This window comes from Anser cygnoides, chromosome 8 (genome assembly GCF_040182565.1).
Source record: "Anser cygnoides isolate HZ-2024a breed goose chromosome 8, Taihu_goose_T2T_genome, whole genome shotgun sequence".
NCBI lineage: Eukaryota > Metazoa > Chordata > Aves > Anseriformes > Anatidae > Anser > Anser cygnoides.
The window spans coordinates 12,841,523-12,858,490 of NC_089880.1; the positions used below are offsets into that span (position 1 = coordinate 12,841,523).

A 16,968-nucleotide genomic window follows, 5' to 3' on the forward strand; every position below is an offset into this window, starting at 1 on the left:
TAGTTGAAGGAGTCCCTGCCTCCTCTCCTCTCACCTTTGGCTGCACGTCTCTACTGCAGAACCATTCCCCCAGCTGTGCTGGCACGGCTGTCCACAAGGCAGTGCAGTGAAGTGGCTTGAAGAATACCTGCAGAAATAAATGATTGCACAGTGCAAGGAGAAAAACGTACTCACTGGCATGGTGGAAGGGAGGTGGAAAAAGCCTAAATCAGTGTTACTGCCAAGGGAAGTTTCCGTCAGACCAGTGCTCTATGCCAGAGCTCCTAATCTACACTCCAAATTAATATTGTTTACAGCAATTATACCAATGAAGGCAAGAACCAGCACACTAGCATTCATTGTGCATTGAGGGTACAAACGATATTTTCCAATTTTTTAGACCAAGTGACTGGACAGAAAACAAAATTTCTCAATGCTAGTGACTCAGGGTGAGGACAGAACAAAGATTTGCCTTTGACCTGCTTTCAGCTAGCGCTTGCAATCTTTTGTCAAGAGCCCTCGTGTTCAAGCAGTCAGAGATGTGACTGAGAAAACACAGGGTTAACTCGTTCCAACAAGTGGAAGTCTTCGTTTTCTTCTCAGATGACTTCGTCTCCAAATATAAAAAGAAAATCCATTTGCATCAACATTAGCCTTCTGAATCATTAGCCCTTTGCAATCCATTTGCATAAACATTAGCATCAGAGAATCTCAAAAAACTGTCTCCCTGATGACACATTTTCCTAATAATTTAAAAACAATTAAAAAAAATCAATTTCCCCACTTTCAATCTCTCCTAATATTTTCACATATGCAGGCAAAAAATCTCTTACTAATGCCACAAAGATGCACCCAGATGCCAGAATCAAAACTTTCCCTATGTATTCTCCTTAACAACTCTCATTTAGTGTGAGCAGGTGGTGAGAAGGAAGCAGAGTAAGAGAGAAGAGGATTATTTTAGGAAAGGAAGCAATAACTGTGTTACTAGTCTGTCAAATAGTATGAATGATGGAAATCTGAATCACGCTTTTACTGTATGAATGGTTAATTCCAATATGCTATTATCAACAATGATCCTCTACAAAGGATGCAATCTCCCTAACAAAAACTCATACACCTGTTAAAAAAGAGGAGGTTCTACACCAGGAATGTTGGCAAGCACAACGGAAGGACTCGCTTTAGTTAGGTACCGGTCTCTAAGGCCCGTATCACACCTCCACACTTCATTTAAAAATTAGCCCATTGAAAGTAATGCTTGAAAGAAGAAAGGGGCTGTCAAACTGGAGTTAGGGATAAATTACAGCTACATTTTTAGCTTCTCTGAAAGGAAGCACTTTTGACAATAAGTGCTGGCAAGACAAAACCCTAGCAAGTAAATGAGGTATTTAAGAACGCACCTATTCACTCTTGGTAAGTATTACTACAGTGATGGAGATTATGCACCAAGGAAATTTCATGGCATACATTTAACAGAGAACTGGATTACACAACGGTATGTACAATGTCCCTTCCAGACAGGAATTAAGAATTTCGGCATTAGAAGCAGCCTCTCTACTGCCCGCAAGCAGAGGGCAAGCTCCTAAGCTAGTAGATGGAAAGTGTCCTCTGGAGTATTTTAAATTTATTTTTTTTTAGATGATCTTACTAGTTTTCCCTATTTAAACAAGTCGCTTTCTATCTCGTGCTTTATCTGTTTGTCCACCCCTCCGTCTCTCATGGAGGGGTGACTACAGTGGTTTCTGCCTGCACAGAAGGGATGGCTCAGCTGCTTCTCTAGCAGCTGCTGACCCATCACAAATTACAGCTTACTGTACTGAAGTATGTGGAAATTGGTGCCTATCTTAGTACACAGGACTGTAAACCATGGTGGTTCAGCAGCTGCCACACAAACAGCTGAGCCAACCCTGCAGCAAGGGTAGAAATGAAAGAGATGGCAAGAATGACTGCAACAGCCCTTGAGTAAAGCACACTTGACTTAATGTTGACCTCTGGTGAGTTACACGTCTCTTGCTTCAACTTCTCTGCTGTAACACGGGTAGTTTCTCTCCCACACGCTTCCTAGGAATGGTGCTACAAGGATACGTGCCCAGTGCTATAAAAAATGCCACAATTATTTGCAGAATGGGTACTATTGTTAATTAAGCAGACCCCCAGAAGAACATGCACTGTTCTAATTGCTCCATTAAAAAAAAGATTGATCTGATATGATACTCTTGAGGTTTTACAAAAGATGTAACTAGTGCTAGAGATGAAAAGGAATTCCATCACCTGATTTTTATTTTTATTTTTAAAGCACAAGAGGTATGGCAACCTTACTTGGAAAAAAGCCTCAACAAATCATCATAAGATGCACTGTCTGCCATTGCCATGTCATGCACATACTTCCCAAGGACAAGCTAGATATTCTTATCAGCTCTGCGTGGCAATTTATCTACTAGATATTTCATCAGCCTCTGCTGTGCAGAGCTCTCTTGTTTTTCAGCTTTGGTGTCCATTCCAAAGTTATTTCAGTCTCGTTGTTATCTGTACTGCTGGTGATAGGTCCTGGCTGCTACCATCCACTTCTTTCTCTTCATAAAGATGCTCAGTAGTCGCCCGCACTGGTTTGTCCTCTGGTTCAACATTTTGACGCAAAACTACTCCCACTGCTCTATCAACTCACCTTCTTCCACTAGCCGGGATTCTGTAATCATGATAGGAGACATTTCTAACCAGGACGTGAAAACAAGGGGACCTTACCAAGGGTGCTGCAATCAGGTTACGCACAGCCAGCCCTCCCACTTACTCTCATCCGTCCTCACGGCACAGGCATTGCTCCATTTCTCTGCAGCTCATGCCTTTCTTCCTCCCTACCCACTGCATGCCCCCTTCCTTTAGCTACAGACTTCGCTGATGTCTGTATTTGCTCCCGTTGCAGATCTCACACGGAGGAGACTGTGTGGATATGGGTTTCCCTTGTACTTTTAATAGAGTCCTGTCAGGCATACATCAAGTAGCACACCACACCGATCTAAAATTGTAGCAAAATACACAGCAATGCATATACCCAAAGAACACAGTCATCTATTCCCTATGGCAATTTAAGAAAAATGAAGAAGGTTACAAGGTCACATTTGAAAATCTAACACTTGGATTTCCAGTTATTCAGATGCTCACTGAAGTCTACGAATTCTTCCCTATGTTTTTTTGCACATGGTATAGAAAAGGCACTTGAATCCCCTGGATTGTAAAGGTCTTTCTAGCTTGCAAAGTTGCAAATAACATCCATTGCTGAGCGCAGACTGGCTGCAGTGCGATTCCCCACTCATCTCACTAGCCTTGCGCCTGGGAGTAGGTGTTTTCCCTTTAACACAGTGTAAATGTGTTTCATGCTGGTTTTATTTCCAAAAAAAGAATGAGTATTTGTTCGTATGGCAAAACAAGATGATCGTTTAGAGTTGCATTTGAAATGCCACAAACAAATACAGTAAAAGCTATGTTTACGTCTTTCATCCTCAAGTATTTTGCAATTTTCCTCCCTAAATCACTGACCTGCCTCCTTTCTTCTCAGACTCCTAATCCATGAGTCAAACAAAAACAAAAAACACAACCCCATCCGCCTCCCCAAATAGGGAAGAGTTAAGTAGTGATATTGGCAAGTATAAACAAGTAAGTGCTACCCCCTTGCATCTGTTAATTAACTATCTAGAAGAGTGGGATTTTCTATGTTTAGCCTCACAGGACTTTCTCTTTAAATGACTCGTGTGCAATATACTTACAGAATAACATTATTTGGCATAAAATGCAGATGAGCCTGTGAAATGAAAAATACCTTACCTGCTCTTCACCTCTGATAACAATGTAATCACGGCTGTTTTACTGTTCAGAGATGCATAATTGTTTTTTTGTCATAGCTCCCTCTCTCCCAAGATTAATATTCTATAGCTGAACTAAAGAAGAATTGCTCCTAGACTCTATCAGTAGCTCACAGCCTATGCCTAGGCAAGTTTCCTGCATGAGGTGGGAATGGAAAGAACTCCCTTGTGCATGGCTGCTGCCTCCCCTCACTCCTCCTTGCTTCTGCCAAGAGCTGGAATGATGCACTTTACGCAGCCACAGGTAGGGTGGAAAAAAGAGGGGAGAAAAACCCTGGAGAATGGGGTCAAAACTAGACTTGGGAAACCACTGCAGGAGAGCTTTTGTCTGTCGTTTTAATACCTGCCCTTTCTTTTTTGCTTTCCTTAGATTTCAATGTGTATAATTATAGCCAGCAGCAGCAGGCAGTTGATGGTTCTTTTAGGAACTGCGCCTTGAACAGGCATGAGGTATGTTAGAGAAAAACCTGTTATCTAGTACTTGTTGCTAAAATATGAAGCAAAGGAAATTCCAGAGACACTCAAAAGTGAGGTAAACCATAACAACATAACAGTTCTAAAACAAACTGTGGAACCACCTTAAAACTACCAGTAAATCTTACGTTCCTATTGACCTGCATTCAGCAGCTCTCAGCCATACACCTCGGGGCTGTCCAGTAGTCCTTCACTCACCGTCACAAACCTCCACGTGTGCCGCAGCAGCCCAGCTCCTCTGACACCCCATAACAATCTCAGTGACGTCTGGACAAATCCTGCAGCCTAAGTCCCTCTGAAGGCAGGCATTTACAAGCGCTGCCACGACCCCCGCTGACACCTGGCTGCAGCGCGACGGACCTCAGCAGGCTCCTTTGCAAGGTCGCTGCCTGGGAAGCGGCGCTGTGCGATAAAGCGTGCGGCTAGAAATTAAAATCAATCTGCTGCGGTTGAGGTTTCCACTTACCCAGTTTGGCGGCCCCATCTGGCGGGTACTCGGGGAATTGGCCCTCGGAGGGCACGCTCACCGTCCGGCGCAGGCAGCGCCCTTTGGTAGCATCCTGCGGCTCCTGCGCCCCATCCATAGGCACCTGCGTGAAAAGGATGCCGACAGCTGTTAACGTGCCATCTTGTCGAGAAGCTAACTTTCTGCTGATCTGGTAATAATGTTCAGGCTCAGCTCGACGTGGCCGGCCTTACCAGGAAATCCCTGAAAAGAGGTGGGTTTATGGGCGAGCACCGGAGCTTTGAGCAGTGCTGGTGCACAGCCCGCACAGGACTGCACACAGGTGTGCAGCACCCTGCAATGCACAGGTATCAAGTAACAACAAACCAACCCGTATGAATAACAGGGCAGTGCTGCTTTGCAAAATCTGTTTCCCCGTGCCGGACCCATTGCTACCCCGTCATGCCCACTAAAACACAGGGAAATCCAAGCCGAGGCTGCTGGCTGCACGTGAAACTCAGGTTACAAAAGCAATTTTTCCGATCTCTGCACAGACATACTCACCGATCAGCTGCAGCATGCCGGAGGAGAACGGGCATTCAGCTGGTGATATTGGCCACATCAAGAAAGGGAGTAGCTCCTATTCAAATTAAGTCAAAGTCTTCCTAAACGCGGGACCTCAGAAGGGTCTACAAAAGGCTTGGGGTCCCAGCTGCAGAGAGCTCTCTCAGCACCAAATTCTCTTCAAAAATAGTGAATGTCTGAAAATCTTGTTTCTCATCTGAAATGTTGGCAGCACTTGACCCCTCAGGGTTTGCTCCCCCCTTTCCCTCTGCCTTTAAACACCTGCCTGGATGATGACATCTTTCTAGAGAGGTGCATATGCTGCAAAAACAGAGATAAATCGAGCTACCTATCACTACAGCTGCAGGGCATTCAGACAACAAGCAACTGCTCTAAAAGAGCCCAAGCAATACAGCCTCCTTGTTCAACAGAAAACAAGAGATGAGCCTGACCTACTCCTAACCTAAACAGGAAAATGTAAAAAGGGATTTGAGGGGTAAGGAAGAGAACCCAACTGCTTTGCAAATTTATACGCACAGCTTTGTGCATCCTGATTTTGTTTACGCGATCGAGTCGAGCACCGGTCACTTTGCATACAGGAACGCAGACAGACAAAAACTTCAGCGGGCTGCCTGCTCGCTACAGCACAAGCCACACATGTCGCTGGAAAACATTTATCCTTCGCTTTACCCTTCAGAAGAACACACAGATTGTTCTGAACAGGTCCAGAAGACAACAAAGATTATTCATGTTGGTGAAAGAGAGGACAACAAAGACAGAGACTACACAGAAGAACTGTGTTTCCAGAAGGGAGCAGAACAAGCTCTTGGCCCACGGTGGCCATCCTTGCCTCTGCTGGGAACACGTGGGGCCAGTGCTGTGCAGGGCACTTCTGTGTGTCCCCAAGTGGGACCAGAGCGGGGACGTGCAGGCTGACAGCAAGTCCAGCTGGTGCTTCCACAACGTGGCACCAGGAGAGGACACTGAGTGGGGAACCGGGAACTTCCTGAGCCTGCCAGTTACCCTCAGTCAGCCATGCCCTGCTTCCTGCCGGCCTGCCTGCTCACCGTGGTTATGCCTGTGGCTATGGAGGTCTCTGCATGCTCACAAATTACTGTTGGCCCCGTGCTGGTGAATCACTGGACCTGCTGTTCTGATCTGGCTAACTGTATGACCAAATGACTGCACTTCTAACAACACGGCTAATCGTGCTCCTGATCCGTATTTGCCACAGCGCCATTATTTAGAGACGACCTGTCTAACCCTAAAGCTGTCTGCCTGGGGTCTTACCACCTCCCGTAACAGCCCGTACCCTGATGGGGCTGCCCCGTAAGCCCAGACATCACCTGCAGGAAGAAGTTCAGGGGGTAAAGGAGAGATGCAGCAGCCAGGGGCCGGAGGCAGACACAACCCCTTGGTCCCAGCACGCTTCTAGTGAGGACATTGGCTCTAACGCCACAACCGTGATGCATGTCATGCTGCAATTGTTTTCAGACAGCTCTGGAAAAAACACAACTTGCAGCTTGAGGAATAGAAGCCCCTGTCGTATTTCCTGTGCTGCTTATCCTTTCATATCTCCAAGCATCTCTGAAAACAGAGTATTAATAGCAAACAAAAAGATATTATTCATTTGTACAGAAGGTTGCAAAAGATGTATACGATACTGTACTATTTTAGAAACAGGCTGCACTACACTGGCTCTCACAAACTACTTCTGGCATTTCCTGACTTTCAAGCACTTAGCATTCTCATAAGGTCATTTTTAATGCTATTTGTTACTATGCCAGTCTATTTGTCTCCTTCCAACAGTGCTCATTTTTTAAAACAAGTTTCCCAAATCCCTGGTGGTTACTCTGTGAAGGCTACTTTCTTCACCGGTAGATTTTTACAGCAGGTCCTTTGCTGAATGATAGCCGGGCGAAGCCCATTAGGAAGTTAAGCAGAGACTAATTTTGTTAGTTTATGCTACACTCATTCAATCAAGATCACAGATTAGATTTTCAGTTTTCATCTGGAGACGCCACTTAGTCTTATTCCCTTCTACACGCTCTTCTGCTGACTGCCTGCTCTGCCTCTCCCGATTTCCTCCAGAGCGCTTTTTGGGGGGATGCTGCAAGCTGTTATCTCTGGAACGACCCCAAGCAGGCACTTCAGTACCTTTGGGACCTTTCTGACACAGGACAGAAACACTCTTTTAATCCAAAGACATGAAAAAGCTGCTAGCACCATGCTGCTACGGTGTGTATAGGGATGGCGACAACAGCCAGGACACTAGGAAGGCAGTTTTTTGCTGCTGGGGCGAGGAGGAGGATGGTGGCTGGGGCCGCGCTGTCCTTTGTGCCCTTGGGAAAAGCAAACAGGCAGCCGGTGTCAAAAACAAACCTACTTCTGCATACCAGAGATAGGATTTATCTTCAAAGAGGACCTGGCCATTAGCAGGAAGAGTGTCCGAGGGCTCCGGTCCTAGCTCTGAGTCACGCTGCCTTTTGTACTTACCATTTGCCCAGACCGGGAAAATGCAGTTGGGCTGCACCCTAAAGAAGGTTCGTTGGTGTAGCAACATTCACCTGGTGCGACACAGCAAAAGACTGCATTTGTTGGTGTGTTCACAAGGGCTTGAGAAACACGTGCTACTGTTTATTTGATTGAAGAATTGTGTAAGCTGCACGAGGAAGAACAACACTTGCGTGCTGCACAGCTCAACCTATGCCTGCACATGTACAAACAATTCCATGGATGAGATTAAAGTAGCAAAGGAGCCACAAAACTTAAGTCTGACTTAACACTGCAGTGTTATTTAAAATAACACACCTCCAAAACCATAGTCTCAGCCTGCACTGACCATAAAAACACATAATTCCAAGCCTGCCTTGCTGCTGTTCATTGCTCAGTGCAAGATCAGCCAGCTCTGAAAAATCCAGCTTCACAAATGTGCAAAGCGAGCTTGGCCCGCAGTGCCGCACTTCTATAGACTGGGTGCATTTCTAAGCACGTAAATAAACCACCCTGGGGTAGGTCAAAGGGAGTCAAAGATCGGGCTGGCACTCAAAGGCAAGTGCACAACCAGACACTGTGCAAACAGCGATACAACAGCATCTGCCCGCCCTCCTCCAGCCCCTGCCTCCCCAACAAGCATCTCAGCCGTGGATCAGAGGATGACAAAGTATTGCAAAGACAGGACTGAACTGCAATTTAGGCTTCCACCTATTTTCTTTGTACAGCTTTGTTACCTTTGGTTTTTGTTGTTTCGCCTGCCAAGACTTCACCGACCTGGGAGTCGCCCAGCCCTGAGCTGACTTGTTGGCAATTTGGACAATCTTCACAATTTTGATCACTGGCCACTTTTCTTGGGTTCTTTGGATTTTCAAATTTTAATGAGAGCGGGTTCACAGCTCGGATTCTCACCTCTTGAACGGCATCACAGCTGACCTGCCACTGAACGTGCTTTTTAAGTATAAACGCTGTATTTGGGATCTCTAGCCTGATGATGAAGAGATTTCAGAAGAAACTGAGTAACAGCTCCACAAGCATTTAATGCCACTTAAAGGTAGTGTAAACTGGTCTCTTTAAAAAAAAAAAAAAGAAGTAGGCAGAAAAGAGTTTCTTCACTGCAGATAGATTTTTTCAGACTAGAAAGACTGATCCAAGACTCAAAAAAAAAAAACATTTGAGAACTTGCAGCCTCTTCTGAAATGATAATCAATAAGTTGGGAATCGCATCAACAAACAGATAATGGAAAGCTCTTCACTTCAATTCTTACCTTCCTTGGGGACTTTGGAAAACAAACAATTAAACTCATTTGGGAATTGAAGCAAATCTTTTCTTATGACTGAGTTCAGCTTTGACAAACTTGCACTTACACGCCAACCAGACGTGCTGTAAATGCCAATGTGACGAGTTTTGCGGATGGCATGGGGCACTTCTGAAAACCTCCCCTGGGGCACCACTCACCGCTGTCTGCTCTTGCTACAACTCTCTCTCGGGAGCATCGCTGTCACTCCACGACCGGTGTGAGTTGCAGGAGATGGATGAGTGCAGAAAACCCACCGGAGGTGTCCCGCTGCTGGCCTCTGCCAGCAGCACCAGCAAGGAGCCAACCTTGTGATGGCGAATGGTGAATGCAGATCTTTGCTCTGCTTTGCCCTCAATTAAAAATGCCTCCCGATCCAATAGAAAAATGAGGGAAGTGTGGGAAGGAAAATGAGAGTCTAACACAGCGAAAAGTGATTTTCATCTCCGTTTGCAGCTGAACACAAAATTAAAAGATTCTGCAGGACAGCAGCCAAGTTACAGACAATGACTAACTAAAAAGCAGCCCCAAACCAGATGCAGCCATTTGTCACATCCCTCGTGAAAGTGCTGTGCAATGGATTATCTATCTGAAACCACTGATCAGAGCCACTGACTCATTCCCTTTTCCTGTTTAAATGCTGCTGTTTTTTGCAGCCACCTTTTCCTGTGTCCTCTTTAAAAGTATGTCCTCACAGCTCTTCCCTATGGAACAGGTTTCAGCAACGATGAAAACATCGACACCTTCCCGACAGTGAGAAATTGTCTTCCTCATAGGAAAAAAAAAAAAAGAAAAAAAAAGCTGATTAAAAAAAAGCTGATTTGTAAGTGAATCAGCCCAGACCTGTTCTCCTAGTCTTAGAAGGTGTTGCTAGATATTGCCACACCACGAGATGTTCTAGTAATTGCACTGCTTCTGTCACTAGACACTCCTTACTTGCTAAGTTGTCCCTCATGTCCCTACAGGGGTTTGTTTTCTTTCTACTTACGTTTTGGGCCCTGATCTCTTCCCTTCATTAATAGTCTTCATTCTCCAGTCTCACCTATTTTCATTGTATGAAGATGACAAGGTGTCAAGAAATTAGTATTTATCTACGCTACACAAGGTGATACTCTCAGACTATTTTTGTCTAAGCAATTACAGATATTTTTGCATCAAGTTGTACCTCGAAATTTCTCTGATTTCCAACCTACTGCTGGGCTTGCACAGTGCAAAATCTGTCTGCACACAGTCCACCCAAACTGCCTTGTCAATAAAGCTGTACAGAGAGGGAGAGGGAGGGTGTTAGAAGAAAAAAATTTCCTTACTACTTGTCTTCCTTCTGTTCTGTTCCCTCCGTCTTAAAATAAAGCTGTGCAATTCATAATGCAGTATTTTAACTGAAAGAAACCCATGCTAGTATTTACCTGAAACAACTAAGACACCTTTCATTTACCTGTTTGCATTTTGTATGTTTTCCTACTTTTGGGCTTTGACATTCATACTTGCATAATAATTCTACAAAGATCATACACATCAAACAGTTCTGTTCCTTTTCAACTTCACATGGTCTAAGCTTCTTGGGTTTTTGCTCTGTGAAGTAACAAAGCAGATGCATAGAAAATAAAACGAGGTGCTTCAGACGTGCAGTGTTCAAATTACACCAGCCTTTAGATGATGTAGGTACTCCCTGTTGGCTGAAAGGGCACTCTGCTGTTAGCATCTCTTCCTCCTTCCCTCACACCCACCCCTTAACGATGCATATCATTCCGTGCCTCGCATTCTTCCTAAGATCCTCATCAACAGTGCAAAGAAAATCCGACCTACCAACTCTATTGGCAATTTTCACATTCAGAGCAGGAACCTCTCCATCGTCAGCTTCCTGTTGCCCCTCTCACCTCATTTCAGGTTAAAAAGACTTCCTCCAGCGTCACCTTTCACTCTAAACATAATTTTCTGTTTTCCTCTTTTAGTAATCTCCCTTTTCCTTACACATGTAACTCTGTCCTTTGTTTAGGATGCAGGTACCTGTGGTCCCACTAGGGCCCTTTTCCATTCTCCTCCTACATACCTGTTCTCCTCCTACATACCTTTCCATCATTATGCTCCTCGAGCATCTCCCCCAGTGCTGCCTTAGGCCTTTGTTTGCTCCTACCTGGAGATCACATTTCATGGAGCCTTTCACCTCTGAATGACTCGCACCGGGTCGCCTCCCCTTCCCTCTCCCATGAAAGCTACAAGGCATGCTTCTGTTTCGGGGGCATTAAAGGTGCAAATCCGGAGCATCAGCTCAGTGTCTCTTGCCAAGCAGTTCTGCCAGTGTAGCTTTCTGTGTTTCTTCAGGAGATCGTAAATACAGTGCCATGCGTACAGACGCAGAAGTAGATTAAAACAACCTTTTATTTTCCTATAAAGTATTTATGACTCTGCAAGGTATTTTCCTATAAAGTACTTATGACTCTGCAAGGAGTTCCCTTTTTCCTTTCACTTACAGTAGGCCCAATTACTTGAAAATCAGCATGGCAAATATGACTCCAGCTACTAGCTTCTGAAGCAAATCCCATTATCAGCATGTGGAGCCACACCTGCACAGAGCATGTCTGCCTGGTTCATCTGCATGCGGCATTTTCCAAAACAAGTTATTTCTCATCGTGATAGTGCTGGCAGCACTCCTTTGAGAGCACAGTGCAAAGATTTCCTTTACTATACTTAAAGCCCATGCTGTGCACGCCCCAGTACTGAATTTCTCTGCCTTCCAGCAGAAAACAGGCAAAACCAGAGTGTATTTAAATGTCATATATAAGGACTTGACATCAGTGATGCATTAGACTCCCCATATTTACTCCTCAGGATCTAAGCAAGAGGCTTATCTGACTCCTGGCAAAATGTTTTTAACTGTATGCGGTAAGAGAAATTAACAACTCATAAGAGCACGGTTACCACCTTCAGATAATTATTTCTGATATGAGCCAGTGTTTTTTTTCCAATTACATTTCTTTAATGTGATGCATCCTTTTAGCCCAGCTGTGCTGCTATAGTACAGCTTTAGGATTAATTCTCATGTCCTTAAGTTTCTTCAGGATATACTTTAATTCCCTAGGTGACACTCCTGCCAGACTAGAAAAAGAATGATGTAGTAAACAAACATTATGATATGGGTCTTCCATTTTCCCTGCATTTGATCACCTCTCCTATAAATTAGCATTGATGCTGTTCCCTTCTAATAACTAAAGTCCTTCTCTAAGCCTTTTCCTCCCACTCTCCCTACGAAGGGAAATATTTCAACCTTTGTAAACACACCTGATCATAGCTCAAGATGGATAACATTCAGTGCTATGCCAGCAACAGGTATAATGAGCTCAGCCTGGGCCCAGCCATATACAGAAGATTCCAAAGAATACAGGAAAAAGCAAAAATTCAGGTTATGTCCAATAGGTAGGAAGCCATGGTATTAGACTCAAACTCATGGACATTTATATAAAATAAAATCTACTTCAGTAATACAAAAATCATTCCTGCTTTATAGTTTATCTTGAAATATTTAAACAGGGTAAATCTATAGCAAAGTAATTGAGCAAACAAACCCAGGAATATTATCAACTTCTAACGCCAACGTATGTGTGAGAGTCCATAGACATCAAATATAACAAGAAAAAACATATCAAGGTGTAACCTGTGAGAGGGAACTTATCAGCATTTATTTGTTCAAAACGTTTCAATCAACTAGAATGTGCCTATTCTTTAACCACATGGACATGACCTTCATGCCAAGGCACAACGCCCAGTCCTACATGCTATATATATATACACACACACAGCACACACAGTAATTTTATAATTAAAGCAAAGATGGTTGCAATAGCTTTGCGTATTCCATGCCAAGGGCCACCCAATCCTGTTTGCTACATTTAGCCAGAGAGAGGGCAAACCTCTGCCTCAAACAATTTGCCTTCTGACTGCAGCAAGGATGACCGGACGGCGTGAAGGCTGCACGCTGCAGCTCAGCGCTCTAACGCAGCCACCACCAACGTCTCCTTTCCCCTACCTTTCCCAAGCTCATCTCCGCACTGATGTGAGGAGGTAGGTTTACAAAGCCGTGGTGGCTTTACTTACCATTAAAAGCAGCAATAATGCAGAAAGATGGAGTGGCAGAGTTAAATGCAGGGCAAAGAACTCCGGCAAGGAGTGGTGGATGCACACAGTTTGCTGTCACCGCTTCCATGCAACTGGCATCTGGGCCAGCTGGATTATGACTGTGCGCGCTACTGCTATCCCTACATGCAAAATAGGTTAGCTCCCTCCTTTCAGGGTCTTCACTAAACTCATGAGCAACAACAAAAAGGAGGAGATGAAGAAATGGCCTTCCCATTTCACCAACGAAGGCCAACAGGCATGGGCTGAGCGGCCCACGTGTGTTCCTCTCACCTCTTTCTCCCTGTTGAGCAGCACCAGCTGGCTGTCGGTCAGGATGCAGTATTTCCTCTCCCATGTTGTCGTATCGGTGTAGGGGGACTGGCCGCAGGACAGCCTGTGCGTAGGTGGTCCTTTCACATCTGCGAACAGAAAACCGGGATCCCGGAGTCATTAGCGTGTGTCATTAACCGCCCTCCTTCGCTTTTGTGGTTCTGCAGCAAGCTGCACACCAGAACTGCAATCTGTACTTAGCAGCGCCTGGCTCCGCGTATTAAAAGACAAACTGCTAATCCTGGGAGGCACCCGTGGGGAACACAACATGAGGTACACCGTGAGTACTTAGTTATCTAGAGCATGACTTAAGAAAATGGCAATGCCCGAGAAGAATATAAATGCTGTTGCTTAAGACTGAAATATAACCAAAAGCAAAGACCGAGAGCCTCATGCAAGCTCCATCTTCCCTCTGTTTCCTTCGCAAAAGCGTGGGCCCCGAGTGTACCCGAACTCTTAACAAACTGGATTATTTGAGACTTTGGGCAGAGAGACACAGGAAGAGAGAATGGGAGGAAAGCAGGCAGGCTTGAAGAAGGGAGGGAAAGTTCAAAGGGACGGGCATTTCACTGAGAAGGGCTTAGTAACATTCCTATGGCAGGAAGCTGTTTGGTAAAGCTGTGGCAGATAGGAGTCTTCCAGCGTTTCCATTCAGTCACAGCCATCACAGTGACAAAAAAAAAAAAAAAGAAAAACCACTAAAAAGTCAATTTGCTTCAAGTATTTCAGGCTGGAGCTCCGTACCTCGTTGTGCAAGGCGAGAAGGCTGGGTGCAAAGAAGGCAGCCTGAGGAATTCAACTGCACAGGCAATTTACTGTAAAAACCTCTTTACAGGAGACCGAAATGCCACGGGAGTAATACAAAGGGGATGTATGCAACAGAGCCATTGGTAGCATCACGTATACAACTTCAGAAAACAGTTTGAAGTCAACCTCTAAAGTTTCATGTTCTGCGTGATCTGTAACATCGAGCTTCGCTTTTACCTTGCACTCAAGTTTAACGCCCCTTTCCTTGCCCCGATCTAGGTGAGCACCAGTCGCTCTCAGGCCGTGCTCTGCAGCCTCCTGAAGCCCCCGAACCACAAAAAGCGAGCCCACTGCCAGCGGCTTGCACTTGCTGTGCAGGAGCCCAGGATCCCCTCCCATTTGAGGAGCCCAGCAGGCAAAAGGGAAGTTGAAAACCCGCTTGAGGTGTTCCGCAGGGTTTGTAGGCAAACCTGCACCAGCGCACGGCTAAGATGCTTGTTGGGACTGCTGCGTGCATTCACCGCTAGAGGCCAGTGAATCCTCAGGCACCCAGCGCCCGCCCGGCTGCAGGGAGCCCTTGGAGCCCAACCGGGAGCCGAGAGGTGACCCTCGGTGCTCGGCCAGCTGCAGCCCTGGTGCCCCCCGACCCCACCTCACGGCTCCCAAAGCCGCAGCTTCTCCCCGCTCTCCTCCTCCACACGACAGCTTTGCCTCGGCGCCGAAAGGCACGCGTCCGCTTCTAAAGCTGGGGAATCGACTTGGAAACCCAGTTACGCCCCGCGTTGCGTTAGGAGCTTTGTGGTCGTTCTGAGGAATACCTGTGACGTGCAATCTGATACGGGTAAGAGAGAAAAAGCAAAGGAATGCATCGCTCCTGCTGCTCTGCACAATACTGAAATTCAGCTTTGTTTCCTTGATTTCGGATGAGATAATTCAGACACAAACCTGAGGTTCAGAGCCAGGCCCCACACCGTGCTGCCTCGCCTACCAGGCGCTGGCATTCCGCGCAGCTCTGCACCTCTCCCAGCTGCCCCAAAGCCTGCCTGGTACGGGCACAGCTCACAGAAACCACCACGGCCGCTGTGAAGCAAAAGCACGTCTGTGCAAGCTCCTGGGGCACAGGAGACTCTCACTCAGGGGTTACCCACGGCTTTGGCCACCTCAGAGACACTCGCTCCCGAGGCAGGCTTTTGGCGCACCTGCAACTCACGTTTATCGCGGCTTACAGCCCCAAACCGAACCAGATGCAGGATGTAAACGCTGCTGCTCCTGCTTAGCCCTTGGTTTCCCCAGCAGCAGCAGAGGAACCCAACCCATGCCTGAACAAGCCCAAGCGAGGTCCTGCAGGCTCCAGACCTGCAAGCAGGCTGCAGGGCGAGGATGAACCCCCAGCTCCCAGCCGTGAGCATGCACCAAAAGCGAAGCCCAGAGCTCGGGGGGTCCAGCCCCTCAGGCAGGAAAGCCAACTTTCTCCCGACACAAGGAAACCCTTCTGAACCCCCAGCAGAACCTACAGTCACGACTTGCCCAGCCCCAACAGACTTTTGCGTTATAATTTCTACTAACTACAGGCCTTGGCAGCATACCACCCAATTGATCTACGGGGCTGCACAAAAGGATTAAAGAACAGAACGGCTCCTTCCACTGCAATAACAACTTCGGGACGTAACTGAGTCATCAGGCGCTGCGGGCCAGCCACAGCTCTGCTGCCAAGCGGGCTGGCTACGTCAGAAGAGCTTTCCGCAGACTGCTGGCAGCGCATCGTGCCATCGTGGTGCCTGGAGCTGTCAGTCACGGCCTGGCGTTAATATCTGGTGTGTTGGCATCCTTCCGATCGCACGGCAGGACACAGCCCCGCCGCCCCCGCAGGCTGACCGAGCGCTGTCTTCCACCTGGAGGAGCGGTGCAAGGTGGGTTTCCGAGGTACTGGGTATCCCCGGTCCTCTCCCCGGGGCTGATGCTACAAAAGCAGGTCTCACACACCAGAGGGGAGCTCACGAGGAAGCTGCCCGCAACAGAAATCACAGCGTAAGCTCCGCTGTGTCCATGCCTAGCAACTTTTCTCCCTGTTTAAACCAATTCTCAGCTAGCCTGCCCGAGCAGACCTCTTCAGAGCCCCTTGCAACAGCTGTAGCCCCAAAACTCACTCCAAAGGGTTTTACAGGTTTAGACCAAAGACTCTCTGGGACTGAACACAGTATCACGTATACACCCGGTTGCTTCACAAACTGTGTTTTGTTTTCCGGTGCTCTTCACCTTTAGTTTTCATTTTACATTCTTGGCCCCAAGTTTTCATGCGAATGCAATAAAACCTACCAATCCCTTCCACTAATGCCCTATAAACCTGATTTAGCACCGCTGATCAGATCACTGAGGGAGGGAACGCCAAGGTCCTCTAGTGTGTAGGACCACTTAGCTTCAGAGAAAGGCTGAAAGTCAGGGCTGCCATCTCTCACCTCGGGGCTATCCTCTGTCAGCTCATACAGCGCTATCTATCGGTTCATACAAAGCCTTTGCTCGGGGGTAACTCGCTGACAAATGCAAATGCTTCATTTTGGTCAGGGGCTGGAGAAGAAATGAGGCAGGCACACCCAAAAGCTCCGAGCCTACAGACGTTGTGTGTGGGACAGGCTCAGGCAGCCCCGCACCTGAGCACACAGTGCCGGCGAGA

General features: G+C 46.6%; 1 protein-coding gene across 9 annotated transcripts in view; it reads right to left on the minus strand.

The window, feature by feature from the left end:
• Positions 1-16,968, minus strand: part of RASAL2 (RAS protein activator like 2) — a 178,211-nt gene that overhangs the window by 87,412 nt on the left and 73,831 nt on the right. For all 9 annotated transcript variants that reach the window (XM_067001488.1, XM_067001487.1, XM_013191404.3 and 6 more), the window contains exons 2-3: positions 13,512-13,639; positions 4,774-4,897 (exon numbers count right to left, since the gene is read on the minus strand). In XM_067001488.1, the coding sequence (XP_066857589.1) occupies positions 4,774-4,897; positions 13,512-13,639 (252 nt within the window). The remainder of the gene's footprint in view (positions 1-4,773; positions 4,898-13,511; positions 13,640-16,968) is intronic.